The following is a 14,369-nucleotide window of genomic DNA, read 5'->3' as shown; positions in this document are numbered from 1 at the left end:
CCCTTACTTTTTTTATGATTCAACAAATTTTGGCAGTTTGATTTCTGGTTCCTCTGCCTTTTCTAAACCCAGCTTGTACATCTAGAAATTCTTGGTTCACATACTGCTGAAGCCTAGCTTGAAGAATTTTGAGCATTACCTTGCTAGCATGTGAAATGAGTGCAATTATATCATAGTTTGAACATTCTTTGGCATTACCTTTCTTTGGAATTGGAATGAAAACTGACTTTTTCCAGTCCTGTGGCCAGTGCTGACTTTCCAAATGTGCTGACACATTGAGTGCAGCACTTTAACAGTATCATCTTTTAGGATTTGAAATGGCTCAGCTGGAATTCCATCACCTCCACTAGCTTTGTTCATAGTTAGGTTTTCTGAGGCCCACTTGACTTTACTCTCTAGAGTGTCTGGCTCTAGGTCAGTGACCATACCATTGTGGTTATCTGGGTTATTAAGACCTTTTTAATATAGTTCTTCTGTACATTCTTGCCACCTCTTAATCTCTTCTGCTTCTTTTTTTGTCCTTACCATTCTTTTCCTTTATTGAGCCCATCCTTGCATGAAATGTTCCCTTGATATCTCTAATATTCTTGAAGAGGTCTCCAGTCTTTCCCATTCTGTTGACTTCCTCTATTTCTTTGCATTGTTCACTTAAGAAGGCTTTTTTATCTCTCCTTGCTATTCTGGAACTCTGCATTCAGTTGTGTATATCTTTCCCTTTCTCCTTGCCTTTTGCTTCTCTTCTTTTCTCAGCTATTTGTAAGGCCTCCTCAGACAATCACTTTGTCTTCTTGCATTTCTCTTTATTGGGGATAGTTTTAATCATCACCTTCCGTACAATGTTATGAACCTCCATCCATAGCTCTTCAGGCCCTCTGTCTACCAGATCTAATGCCTTGGATGTATTTGTCACCTCCACTGTATAATTGTAAGGGATTTGATGTAGGTCATACCTGAATGGTCTAGTGGTTTTCCCTATTTTCTTCAATTTGAGCTTGAATTTTGCAATAAGGAGCTGATGATCTGAGCCACGGTCAGCTTGAGGTCTTAATTTTGCTGACTATATAGAGCTTCTCCATCTTCAGCCACAAAGAATATAATCAATCTGATTTTGGTATTGAGCATCTAGTGCTGTCCATGTGTAGAATTACATGTTGTTGGAAGACGGTGTTTGCTATCAACAGTGTGTTTTCTTGGCAAAACTCTGTTATCCTTTGCACTGCTTCATTTTGTACTCCAAGGCCAAACTTGCATCTTACTCCAGGTATCTCTTGATTTTCCTACTTTGCATTCCAGTCCTCTATCATGAAAAGGACATCTTTCATTGGTGTTAGTTTTAGGAGGTCTTGTAGGTCATCATAGAATCGTTCAAGTGCAGTGAATATGTGCCCATAGTTTCCTGTATGAAAATAACTATTAAAACAGTAATTACAAATCAATTTTGCTTTATTAAGCCCATAATAGTAACACTTTGAAAGTTTGAGAAATTCAGGAAAGTTGAGAATTAGGTTAAAAAGGTTTGAGAGAGAGCACTGCATTATCTCCTCTTCCTTGCATGAAGTCTTAACCTAGTACGGATATACTTATTGTGAGTCTTGTTTCCTGTTTTTCCCATTCCTTAGCCTTTTACAGGAGGATTTTTTGTCCTTAAAATATTGGCAAATAGCATGTATAGTTTTCTTAATGTTTTGAATAGTTTGTAAATTAAATCATTAAAAATGTGTAAAAGATTAAAAAAATATTATGACAGTTTCTGAAAGACGTAATTCTTTTTTTAGGATTCTCCTGGTTGTTTTTCCTATTTTTCTATATGTACTTCAAAATCAGTTGTCAACTTCAAAAATAACTTGTTGCTGTTGGGTTCACTTTAAATTTACAGATTAGCTTTACAGTGCTGCTATAAAAACCTGGTATCCCACCCATTCAACTTCCGTGTGCTTTAGTATGTTTTAAGGCTTTGTCAATTTTGGTCTTTAATGCCAGTATTACAGATTTCTTATGAAGATTGTTCCTATATGTTGAATATTTTAGCTTTTTGTTCTAGTTGCTATTATAAATGGGGTCCTTTTTCTACTGGTTGATATTATAATTATGCAGTCTATCAATTTAAATATTATGATCCTGTCCACCTTACTCAGTTTTAATTTCCTTATAAACTATAGTCATTTTTCTCTATATTCTTTTGGGCTTTTTAGGGTAGCACTTATTTTCAAGCAACAATTTAATCTTAGTATCTTTTTAATAATTCTTATTTGTCTAACTCCTCACTTTACAAGAACTTTGTACTTAATTGAAGAATGGTTTGATTTACAATATTTTGTCAGTTTCATCTGTTCAGCAAAGGGATTCAGATATTCTTTTTTTTCAGATACTTTTCCCATCATATGTTATTATAAAATATTGAATATAATTCCCTATGCTATACAGTAAATTCTTATGGCTTATCTATTTATGTATAATAATGTATATCTGCTAATCCTATACTCCTTATTTATCCCTCCCCCCCGCCTGGTGTCTTTGAGTTTTTTCTGTTTTGTATATAGATTCATTTTTATTATGTTTTAGATTACGTGTATGAGTGATATCATATGATACTTGTCTTTCTCTGACTTGAACTTCGCTTAGTGTAGTGTTCTCTAGGTCTTTCTATTTTGCTGCAAATGGCAGTATTTCACTCTTTTGTAGCTGAGTAATTTTCCAGTGTGTGTGTGTCACATCTTCTTAAACCAATCCTCTGTTAGGCACTTGGATTGTTTTCACCACTTGGCTAATACACAGTGCTACTATGAGCAGTGAGGTGCGTGTGTCTTTTGAGATTGGAGTGTTCATATTTTCCTGATATATGCCTAGGAGTAGGATTGCTGGATCACACGGTAGGTCTGTTTTTCCTTTTTAAAGGGACCTTCATACTGTTTTCCATAGTGGCTGCACCAATTTACATTCCCAAAACGATATAAGAGGGTACCCTTTTCTCCACACCCTCTCCAACATTTTTTATTTCTAGACTTTCTGATGAGAGTTATCTGGCCAGTGTGAGATGATACGTGATACGTCATTGTGCTTTGATTTGCATCTCTCTAATAATTAACCTTGCTAAGCATTTTTTAACGTACCTAATGGCCATCTGAATGTCTTATTTGGAGAGAAGCCTGCTTAGCATTTTTTAATTGGGTTGTGTGTTTTTTCACTTGAATCATACAAGCTGTTTGTATATTTTTTATATTAACCCCTTGTAGGTCTCACCCATTGCAAATATTTTCTCCCATTCCATAGGTTGTCTTTTTGTTTTTTTGATGGTTTTCCTTAGCTGTGCAAAAACATTTTAAGTTTGACTAAGTCCCATTTGCTTGTTTTGCTTTTATTTCTTTTGCCTTGCGACTGCTACTGCTAAGTCACTTCAGTCGTGTCCGACTCTGTGCGACCCCATAGACGGCAGCCCACCAGGCTCCCCCGTCTCTGGGATTCTCCAGGCAAGAACACTGGAGTGGGTTGCCATTTCCTTCTCCAATGCATGAAAGTGAAAAGTGAAAGTGAAGTCGCTCAGTCGTGTCCGACTCTTAGCGACCCCATAGACTGCAGCCCACCAGGCTCCTCCGTCCATGGGATTTTCCAGGCAAGAGTACTGGAGTGGGGTGCCATTGCCTTCTCCGTTGCCTTGCGAAACTCATCTTAAAAAAAAAAAAATACTGCTACAATTTATGTCTTAGAATATTTTGCCTGGGTTCTCTTTCTATGGTGTCATGTCTTATTTATATTTATATTTAGGTCTTTAATCCACTTTGAGTTTATTTTTGTCTATGGTGTGAGGGAGTGTTCAATTTCAGTTTCATTGATTTTTGTATAGCTGTTCAGCATTCCCAACAACACTTGTTGAAGAGATTGTCTTTTCTCCATTATGTATTCTCACTTCCTTTGTCATCAGTAAATTGACCTTGGGTGTATGGACTTATTACAGGGCTCTCTATTCTGTCCATTGATCAAATGTTTATTTTTTGTCCTGATAGGATGCTGTTTTGATTATTGTAGCTTTGTGTATTCTTGTCTGAAGTCTGAAAGGGTTTAGCCTTCCAGCTTTGTGCTTTGTCCTTTGTCCTCAGGATTGCTTTGGAAATTCTGAGTCTTATGTGGTTCCATGTAAATTTTAAGGTTATTGTTACTAGTTCTGTGAAAACTGTCACAGGTGTTTTGATATGGATCGCTTTAAATCTATAGATTGCTCTAAGTAGTATGGCTATTTTAACAGTGTTAATTCTTCCAGTCCAAGAGCATGTGATATCTTTTCATTTCTTTGAGTTATCTTTAGTTTCCTTTAGCAGTGTTTTATAGTCTTCAGCATATAAGTTTTTCAGCAACTCAGATAAATTTATTCCTGGGCTTTATTTGGGGGAGGGAGGATGCAATTTTAAACAGGATTGTTTTTTACTTTTTCTCTCTGATAGTTCATTGTTAGTGTAAAGAAATGCAATACTTCTTCCCTTCCATTTTGGATGCTCTTTATTTCTTTTCTTTGATTGCTGTAAGTAGGGTTTTCAGCACTGTTGAATAGAATTGATAATGGAGAAAAGACAATCTCTTTAACAAGTGCTGCTGGGAAAACTGGTCAACCACTTGTAAAAGAATGAAACTAGAACACTTTCTAACACCATACACAAAAATAAACTCAAAATGGATTAAAGATCAAACATAAGACCAGAAACTATAAAACTCCTAGAGGAAAACATAGGCAAAACACTCTCTGACATAAATCACAGCAGGATCCTCTATGACCCACCTCCCAGAATATTGGAAATAAAAGCAAAAATAAACAAATGGGACCTAATTAAACTTAGGAGCTTTTGCACAATAAAGGAAACTATAAGCAAGGTGAAAAGACAGCCTTCAGAATGGGAGAAAATAATAGCAAACGAAGCAACTGAGAAAGAATTAATCTCAAAAATATACAAGCAATTCCTACAGCTCAATTCCAGAAAAATAAACAACCCAATCAAAAAATGGGCCAAAGAACTAAACAGACATTTCTCCAAAGAAGACATACAGATGGCTAACAAACACATGAAAAGATGTTCAACATCACTATCAGAGAAATGCAAATCAAAACCACAGTGAGGTACCATTTCACGCCAGTCAGAATGGCTGCTGTCCAAAAGTCTGCAAACAGTAAATGCTGGAGAGGGTGTGGAGAAAAAGGAACCCTCTTACACTGTTGGTGGGAATGCAAACTAGTACAGCCACTATGGAGAACAGTGTGGAGATTCCTTTAAAAACTGGAAATAGAACTACCATATGACCTAGCAATTCCACTATTGGGCATACACACCAAGGAAACCAGAATTGAAAGAGACACGTGTACCCCAGAGTTCATCACAGCACTGTTTATATTAGCCGGGACATGGAAGCAACCTAGATGTCCATCAGCAGATGAATGGATAAGAAAGCTGTAGTACATATACACAATGGAGTATTACTTAGCCATTAAAAAGAATACATGTGAATTGGTAGGCGGATGAAACTGGAGCCTATTATACAGAGTGAAGTAAGCCAGAAAGAAAAACATCAATACAGTATACTAACACATATATATGGAATTTAGAAAGATGGTGACGATGATCTATATGCGAGACAGCAAAAGAGACACGGATGTATAGAGTATTTTGGACTCTGTGGGAGGCGGGGGGGATGATTTGGGAGAATGGCATTGAAACATGTATATTATCATACGTGAAATGGATCGCCAGTCGAGGTTCAATGCATGAGACAGTGCTCGGGGCTGGTGCACAGAGATGATCCAGAGGGACGGGATGGGAAGGGAGGTGGGAGAGAGGTTTAGGATGGGGGACACATGTACACCCAGGGCAGACTCATGTCAGTGTATGGCAAAACCACTACAATATTATAAGGTAATTAGCCTCCAATTAAAATAAATAAATTTATATTAAAACAAACAAAAAAAAAGAATTGCTAAGAGTGAGCATTCTTCCCTTGTTCCTGAATTTAGTAGGAAGGCTTTCAGCTTCTCAGCCTTGAGAATTGTTGCCTGTGAGTTTGTCCTAAATATCTTTTATTGTGTTGAGATGTTTCCTCTATATCTAGGTTTCTAGTTTTTGTTGTGGAAGGATGTTGCATTTTGTTTGAATTCATTTTCTATGTTTAATGAGGTGATCATGTGCTTTTTATTCTTCAGTTTGCTCACATTGAGTGATTTGTAGATATTGAGAAACCTTTGTATCCTTGGGATAAATCCCACTTGAACATGGTGTTCAGTCCTTTTAATGTACTATTTGATTAAGTTTGCTAATATTTTGAGTATTTTTTATCTATATTCATCAAAGGTATTGGCTTGTTATTTTCTTTTTTTGTAGTGTCTTTGTTTGGTTTTGGTATCAAGGTAATAGTGGTGTCATGGAATGAATTTGGTAGCATTCTGTCCTTTTCAACTTGGACTAGTTTGAGAAGCGTAGATGTTTGGTAGAATTCCGCAGTGAAGCTGCCCAGTCCTGGACTTTTGTTTGCAAATAGTATTTTTATTACAGGTTTTCTTTCACTTGATCAATCTGTTCAAGTTATGTTCACTCAATTTTGGCAGGCTTTGTGTTTCTATAAACATTTCTTCTGGGTTGTCCAATTTGTGGGCATATAATTGTTTATATTTTTATGATTTTCTTCTATTTCTGTGGTATCATTTGTTATTTCTTCTTTTTTCATTTCTTATTTTGTTTATTTAGGCTCTCTGTCTTTTCTTGATAAAGCTGGCTAGATTTTGTAGATTCTGTTTGACTTGTCAAAAACTTTGCTCTTTATTTTACTGATCTTTTCTGTTGTTTTTAATCTCTACTTTATTGCTTTCTGATCTTTATTATTTCCTTCCTTTAGGTGACATTGGGGTTTGTTTGTTCTTTTTCTGATTGTTTTAGGTGGTAATTAGGATGTTTGTTAGAGATTTTTCCTGTTTCTTGAGGAAGACCTGTGCTTCTATGCACTTTCTTCTTAGAACTGTTTTTGCTGCATCCCATAGATTTTGTAAGGGTGTTTTTTCATTTGGGGGCTCCCCTGGTGGCTCAGTGGTAAAGAATCCACATGCCAATGCAGAAGACACTAGTTTGATCCTTGAATTGGGACGATCCTCTGGAGAAGAAAGTGGCAACCCACTCCAGTGTTCTTGCCTGGAAAATCCCATGGACAGAGGTACCTGGCAGACTGCAGTCCGTGGGGTTGCAAAGAGTCAGACACAACTTAGTGACTGAGCATGCACGTTTTTGTTGTCATTTGTTTCACAGTATTTTTTTTTTTTATTTCATCATTGTCCCATTTATATTCTTGTAGCATGTTGTTTAGTCTCCATATGTTTGTTCTTTTCCTGTTTTTTTTTTTTCCCGCTTGTGGTTGATGTCTACTTTCATACCATTGTGGTCAGAAAAGATGCTTAAGATAATTTCTGTGCTCTTAATTTGTTAAGGCTTGTTTTGTGATCTTGTATGTGGTCTGTCCTAGAGAATGTTCCATGTGTGCTTATTTAAAAGAAAAAATGTGTATTCTGATTTTTGGAGCTGTAGTGTCTTGTAGATATCAAGTCCAACTGGTCTGATGTGTCATTTAGGATATCTGTTTCTTTACTGATTTTCTGTCTGAAAGATCTGGCCATTGATGCATATATGTAATTAGTGTAAGACCCTCTGGCTGTTTTTAACCATTTATTATTATATAATGTCCTTCCTACCTTTCTTTATGGACTTTAAGTCTCCTTTGTCTAATATGAATACTGCTACCACCAATTTCTTATCATTTCCAATTCCATAAAATATCTTTTTCCATCTACTAACTTTCAATCTGTGTGTTCTTAACCCAAAGTGAGTCTTTTGTAGGTGGCATATTGTAGTGTCTTATTTTTCGTCTAATCTGCCTCTCTGTGTCTTTTGATCAGGTCATTTAGTCCATTGGCATTTAAAGTAGTTATTGATGAATATGTACTTATTGCCATTTCAACCTTGTTTTCCAGTTACGTTTGTACTTCTTTGTTGATTTCTTTTTTTTTCTTTTTTTCTTTTGTGGTTTGTTGGTTTTCTTTTGTATTATGCTTGAGATCCCTTCTGTTTGATTTTTGTCAGTCTGTTGTATATTTTTGATTTGTGGTGAACCAGAAACTCCAACACTTTGGCCACCTGATGCGAAGAGCTGACTCATTTGAAAAGACCCTGATGCTGGGAAAGATTGAGGGCAGGAGGAGAAGGGGACGACAGAGGATGAGATGGTTGGATGGCATCACCAACTCGATGGACATGGGTTTGGGTGGACTCCGGGAGTTGGTGATGGACAGGGAGGCCTGGCATGCTGTGGTTCATGGGGTTGCAAAGAGTCGGACACAACTGAGCAACTGAACTAAACCAGGTTTTTAAGTATATTGACACATAACTATGTCTACTTGGCATTTTGTCATTTTTTCTTATTTTTCAATCAATGTACTGGCTTATTTAAATGATAGAACTTCCCTGGTGGCTCAGGTGGTAAAGCGTCTGCCTACAATGCGGGATACCCGGGTTCAATCCCTGGGTCAGGAAGATTCCCTGGAGAAGGAAATGGCAGCCCACTCCAGTACTCTTGCCTGGAAAATCCCATGGACAGAGGAGCCTGGTATGCTACAGTCCATGAGGCCACAAATAGTTGGACAAAGTAAAGTTGAGTGACTTTACTTACTTAATCCTTTTATATGCTTGCCTTTCCTATTGTAATTTCCCCTTTTCCTATTAAGGCTTGCTTCTTTTCTCTTTAGAGAAAACCTTTCAATATTTCTTCTAGGGTAGGATTAGAATTGCTGTATTCTTTAAATTTTTGCTTGTCTGAGAAATTCTTTATCTTTCTAGTCTAAATGATAATCTTGCAGGGTTTAATATGTTGTAGGTTTTTCTCTTTCAGAACTTTTTGAGTATATCATGCCACTCCCTTCTGGCCTACAGAGTTTCTGCAGAGAATTCAGCTGATAGCCTTATGGTGATTCTCTTGAATATGACTCTTTGGTTTTCTCTTGCTGCTTTTAGACTTCTGTCTTTGTCTTTAATTTTTGCCATTTTAATTACGATATGTGTTGGTGTGGGTCTATTTGCTTTCATCTTTAAGGGGACTCTCTGTGCTTCCTGTACCTGAATATGTTTCTTTCTTTTGGTTTGGGAAGTTTTTAGTCCTGATTTCCTCAGCTACATTTTCAGTCCCCTTTTATTTCTCTTCTTTTTGGACCCCTGAATTGTTAATGATATACCAGATGGACTTCTCTGAAGGCTCAGTGGTAAAGAATCTACCTACTGGTGCAGGAGATGCAGGTTTGATCCCTGGATCAGGAACATTCACTGGAAAAAGAATTGGCAACCTGATATTGTTACATGGGGAATCCCACGAACAGAGGAGCCTAGTGGGCTACAGCCCATGGGGATCAAAAGAGTGGGACATCACTTAGTGACTAAATCACAACAACAACAAAACGATACATCAGAGATCTCTTGTTTACATTTTTAGAATTTTTTCTTTAGCTGTTGTGATTGAGTGATTGCCATCATTCTATTCTCCAGACCACTTATTTGTTCTCTGTAATTTAGTCTGCTGTTGATTGTATCTATATTTGCTCTTATCTTAGCAATTGTATTGTCTACCTTTGATTGGTTCATGTTTATAGTTGCTAATTCCTTGTTACAATGATCTGAATTTCTAACAGTTATCTTTTTTAATTCCTATAACATTTTTCTTCCTTTTTGAACCCAGGGTCTGGGAGACTGGTGAGGGCTGTTTCATTTCTTTCAAGGGAATTTTTCTTGTACTTTTAAATCTGAGTAGTTCCTCTGCTTTTTCATATTTTTTAACTTCATTCTGGCTCTATGAATTTAAGAGAAACAGTTCTCTACTATGGATTTGAAGGTGTGTTTTTAATATGGGAGCACCCCTGTATAGTCTGTGTGAGTGCGATATTTTTGACAGCCACAGTTCTGCCCATATGCAGCCCAAAATTGCTTCTCTTTTTCCATTGTGTTTGTCCCAGATATAGTGCTGAGCTGTAGGCTGTGGTGCCGAGTGGACTGGTTCTAGGGGCCAGGGCACTGTGGCTGCGTGAATCAAGATGGTTGTGCTGTTTCCTGGGACCTTAACTGCCTCTGTGGCAGGCCTCTCTCAGGACCTGTCCACCTCAGATCCAGCTCCAAGCAGAGGTGGGAAAAGGGTGGACCTGGAGCACTGAGTACTCCTCCACAGGGGCTCTCTACTGGAGACATGCCTTTCTGTGCATATCGAAGTCCACCCGGTACCACTGCCAAAACCCAGACCCACCCACCAACTCCTTCCCCCTTTACCCCCACCTCCACTTTAGGGGTGCTTCAGATGGATCTCAGGTGGCTTCAGCCTGTAGCAGCTTGAAGCAGGGCTTGAGTTCCCACCCAGAGACTGAGGCCAGGTTGTGGCAGTGAGAACACCAATCCTAGCCATTAGACCAGTGGTCAGTGACAAGGCCCTGGCCCTTTAGCTTTGCAGAAGAGTACCCACAAAGTTGGAAAGTAGTGAAACAAGTAAAGTATTTGTTAAAAGGGGAAAAAAAAGAATACAGTATGTGTGGATAGACACATGGGTAGACTCAAGAGTTGCTGAGTCACGCCCTCATGGCAGTTTGAATTACTTTTATGGGGTAGTTTCTTCCAGGTTTCTTTTGGCCAGTCATTTTGATTTGCCTGGTTCACAGTCCATATTTGGTATATCTCAGGATCCTCCCATGTGTGAGGACACATCTCTTAGCCAAGATGACTTCTTCCAAAAAGGCATATGGGTAGAATATCCTTTGACATCACTCCCGCTTTGACCTCCAGGGAGCCTTTCTGCAGGAATGTGGTCGAGAAGGTCTCATGACTCCCTAAATGAGAAATGAATGAGAAGCTGAATGAGAAATGTGTGGTCTGGGCAGGGCCCAGCCTCCTCCCTTATTTGTGCTGCTATTTTTGTCTTGGAGTTGCAGTCCATAGGGAATGAATCTCTAGTTGCTTTACTCTGGTGGGTGCCCATCTTCCTCCTGCCTCGGGACTGTGGGCTCTGTGGCTAGACCTGGAACACCAGACCCTGAGAGCTGGCTCCTTGCAGCTGTTAATAGATGGAGTCCTCCTGCAGAGCGTGTCTGTGAAGAGTCACTGCTTAGCTGTAGCCCAGCCTGATTCACACTTTGGGAAGTGTGGTGAGGTGCAGCCATCAGCACCAGTCTCTCTCCACCCTGATTGTTAGCAAGCCAGCACGCGTACATTGCTATCAAGTCTAGGCCCCTGAAACCCCTCTGTCTGTTCCAGCAGGCAAGGATGCTTCCCAAGCCTACCTGTGTAGACCCTTTCTCCTTTACACATGCCTACCAGAGGCATCTTGATGTCCCATCTTGATGCCTTTTTTTTCCCTGTCCTACCTGGTTACATGGAGATCTTGCTTGCAGCTTTGGTTATATAGGAGATCTTCTGCCCATTTCCAGTTGGTTTTCTGTGAGAATTATTCCACATGTAGATGTATTTTTGATGTGTTTTGTTGGTAGAGGTGAGTTTCACATCCTACTCCACCATCTTGATCCCCCTCAGGAAGTACTTCTGAGTCTACTAAGTAAATATATTGTTGGCTACTGTGTGAGATTGATATATTTTAGCTACCTGTATATAATAGAAAAGTTGTTCTTTATTGTATGTACAGTAGCATTCCTGTGTTGTTTTTTTTTTTTTTCCATTCCTGTGTTTTTAAAAAATTGTAGTATTTACTCTATCATCTCTTATTGGGCTCCCACTGTGTGGCTGTCGGATAGTTAGGTGCTGGAGATTCAGTTTGTCCCCTCTTTAGGGATGAGTATTATGATAAATGTGTAACAGTTTTATTTAAGAACAGATTCTTGTGTTAAATTCTTTATCTTAAAGTATCAGCAGTGAATGAGCAAGTCCTTTTTCCACCAAAACCTAATTGACAACTATTAGTTAATGCATGGAACGTGACTACTTAAAGCATTCTTATTCTAAAAGAATTTCAGAATTGAAAAATCTTGAGCCAGCATTGAGTCTGTCTCCCCATTCTCCACCTAGTTTTACTGATGTGAAACAGATTTAGAGAGGGCAGTATTCAACTGAGGTTGGATAGCCAGCTTACTTGCAGAGCTTGGAGACCGTATGTTCTGCCTAGTAGTCTGGGATCCTAGGACATCTGTATAAATTATTGGTTTGGCTTTGGTGAGCTGTTCTGGATTTGTAACATTTTTGGTGGTATTTTTAAGTTCTTGAATTTAGAATTTTTGTTGCATCTTCTGAATTCCTTAGCCCAAAGAATGGAGAAGAAGGTATGGTCTCAAAATACTTTGTGATTTTGCTTTTAAGGCTTCTATGGTGGCTCAGATGGTAAAGCGTCTGCCTGCAATGCAGGAGACCCGGTTCGATCCCTGGGTTGGGAAGATCCCCTGGAGAAGGAAATGGCAACCCACTCCAGTACTCTTGCCTGGAAAATTCCACGGACAGAGGAGCCTGGTAGGCTACAGTCCAAGGGGTCGGAAAGAGTCGGACACAACTGAGCGACCTCACTTTCTTTCTGCTTTTAAAAAGCGTTCTCAGACATGTGTTTGCCTTTTTGAAGAAAAAAATGTGATTCTTAATATGGAATTGTCTGACTTTTTTTTTACCTTTGCAGTTTATCTTGTGACATTAATTTTTCTTTTTCTCTTTTTAGTCTGCCATTTTCAATTTTCAGAGTCTGTTGACTGTAATCTTGCTGCTTATATGTACCTGTGCTTATATCCGATCCTTGGCACCCAGCCTCCTGGACAGAAATAAAACTGGGTATGTTACTAATAATGTTTAATCACCCAAGTTAGTTCTTAGAGATATTAAATGCCAACTATTAAAAGTCATTGAGTAATTTAATTTCTATATGTAATTTAGTGTGTATAACTAAATTATAAATTTTATGTAAAATTTTATGTAAAAACTAAATTATGTAAAAATAACTTTTTACATTGTTTTTCCTTGTTTTTAAAAAATCCAAATCTTTATATTCATAGATTCTTACCAAAAACATAAATATCAGAAGTTACCTGAAGTGTGCTGGACTGAAAAAAAAAAAAGTATTTTAAAAGATGAGATAGTTTTTCTTTCTGAAATTATAGCTACAGTTTAGTAGTTTCAGAGACAGGGTTTGGCCTTTGTTTTTATAGTAAAATCCATTATCTTATCTTGAAAGCATGAAACAGTTTATAAGCACTGTGTCCACTACAGTACTAGTATAGACATCCCATCTCCACTCCAGGACTGCTCTAATCATATAGGCTCCCCAGCTGTATCATAAAGCAAACATCTTTGGAGAAATTTAGCTTTCTTAAAGCAATAATAAAAGTTAAGTTTGGGGCATGTCATATCCCTTTTAATTGTATGTTAACACTCCTGCTAAAATTGAGCTTAATGCGATACTACATAGACTTAAAATTTTTAAGTGCCATGTTTCTCATACAGAAATACATGTTGAGTTCAACCAGAAGGACAATTTTATTAAAAAAAAAAAATAGAGACCATATGGTGAAAACTGTCTAAACTTTCTTTGCCTTACAGATTAATTCTGTGAATAATTGTCTTAAGCCTTTCATAGTAAGATCCTTAATCATCTTAAGAAATAATAGGATGAAATAGAACACTTCACATAGGAATAATTAATTATCTCCACCTTTTTTGTTTTTGATGGAAAGGAAAAGTTCTAATTAGAATACTGCAAAGTCGGGCTCTGTTCTTCCACTAAAAAAATCTCCTACAAGAAGCAAAGTAGTAGATATTCAACTATGAGAGGAAATAATTATCTTCCCTTCAACTGCATTATATCTTTGGGGTCATAATTAACATTTATTCAAACATTCCATTATCTAAATCATTTGGCTTTTGTTACTGTTTCTTTTTATTGTGTAGGTTTGTTTGAACATCTATAAAGGCATAGAGAACCCCTACCCAGTTTTGAATAATGAAGATCTATAATCTTATCCAATAAACTGATGATCTGTCTCTATCATCCTAAGGCATTTTATTTAACCTACTGAAGGGGAAAACATGTTATTTGTCCATGGGTTTTTCTCACTTCCTTTGTAGAGATTATGTTCTTATCATTCGACCTTTTCTCTGAACTCTTATTGCACTAAGTCTTCAGTCCCTTTGTTGAAATTACATAATTTTATTTGTTGCTTAGTTGTACAAGAAGCCTTTCTACTCAGCTAAACAATTTGATTTCCTCCTTCCCTTTCTCTGCAATCCCCTGTGGGTTTCTCTGGTGGCTCAGCAGTGAAGAATCCACCTGTGCAGAAGGCACAGATTCAATTGCTGGGTTGGGAAGATCCCCTGGAAAAGAAAATGGCAACACACTCC

General features: G+C 37.8%; 1 protein-coding gene across 1 annotated transcript in view; it reads left to right on the top strand.

Moving 5' to 3' along the window:
• Positions 1 to 14,369, top strand: part of TMEM167A (transmembrane protein 167A) — a 47,959-nt gene that overhangs the window by 19,388 nt on the left and 14,202 nt on the right. Inside the window, exon 2 of the mRNA XM_005903759.2 lies at positions 12,697 to 12,806. Within this exon, the coding sequence (XP_005903821.1) occupies positions 12,697 to 12,806 (110 nt within the window). The remainder of the gene's footprint in view (positions 1 to 12,696; positions 12,807 to 14,369) is intronic.

This window comes from Bos mutus, chromosome 7, assembly GCF_027580195.1.
Source record: "Bos mutus isolate GX-2022 chromosome 7, NWIPB_WYAK_1.1, whole genome shotgun sequence".
NCBI classification, from domain to species: domain Eukaryota; kingdom Metazoa; phylum Chordata; class Mammalia; order Artiodactyla; family Bovidae; genus Bos; species Bos mutus.
This window is presented reverse-complemented; position numbering and strand designations above follow the sequence as displayed.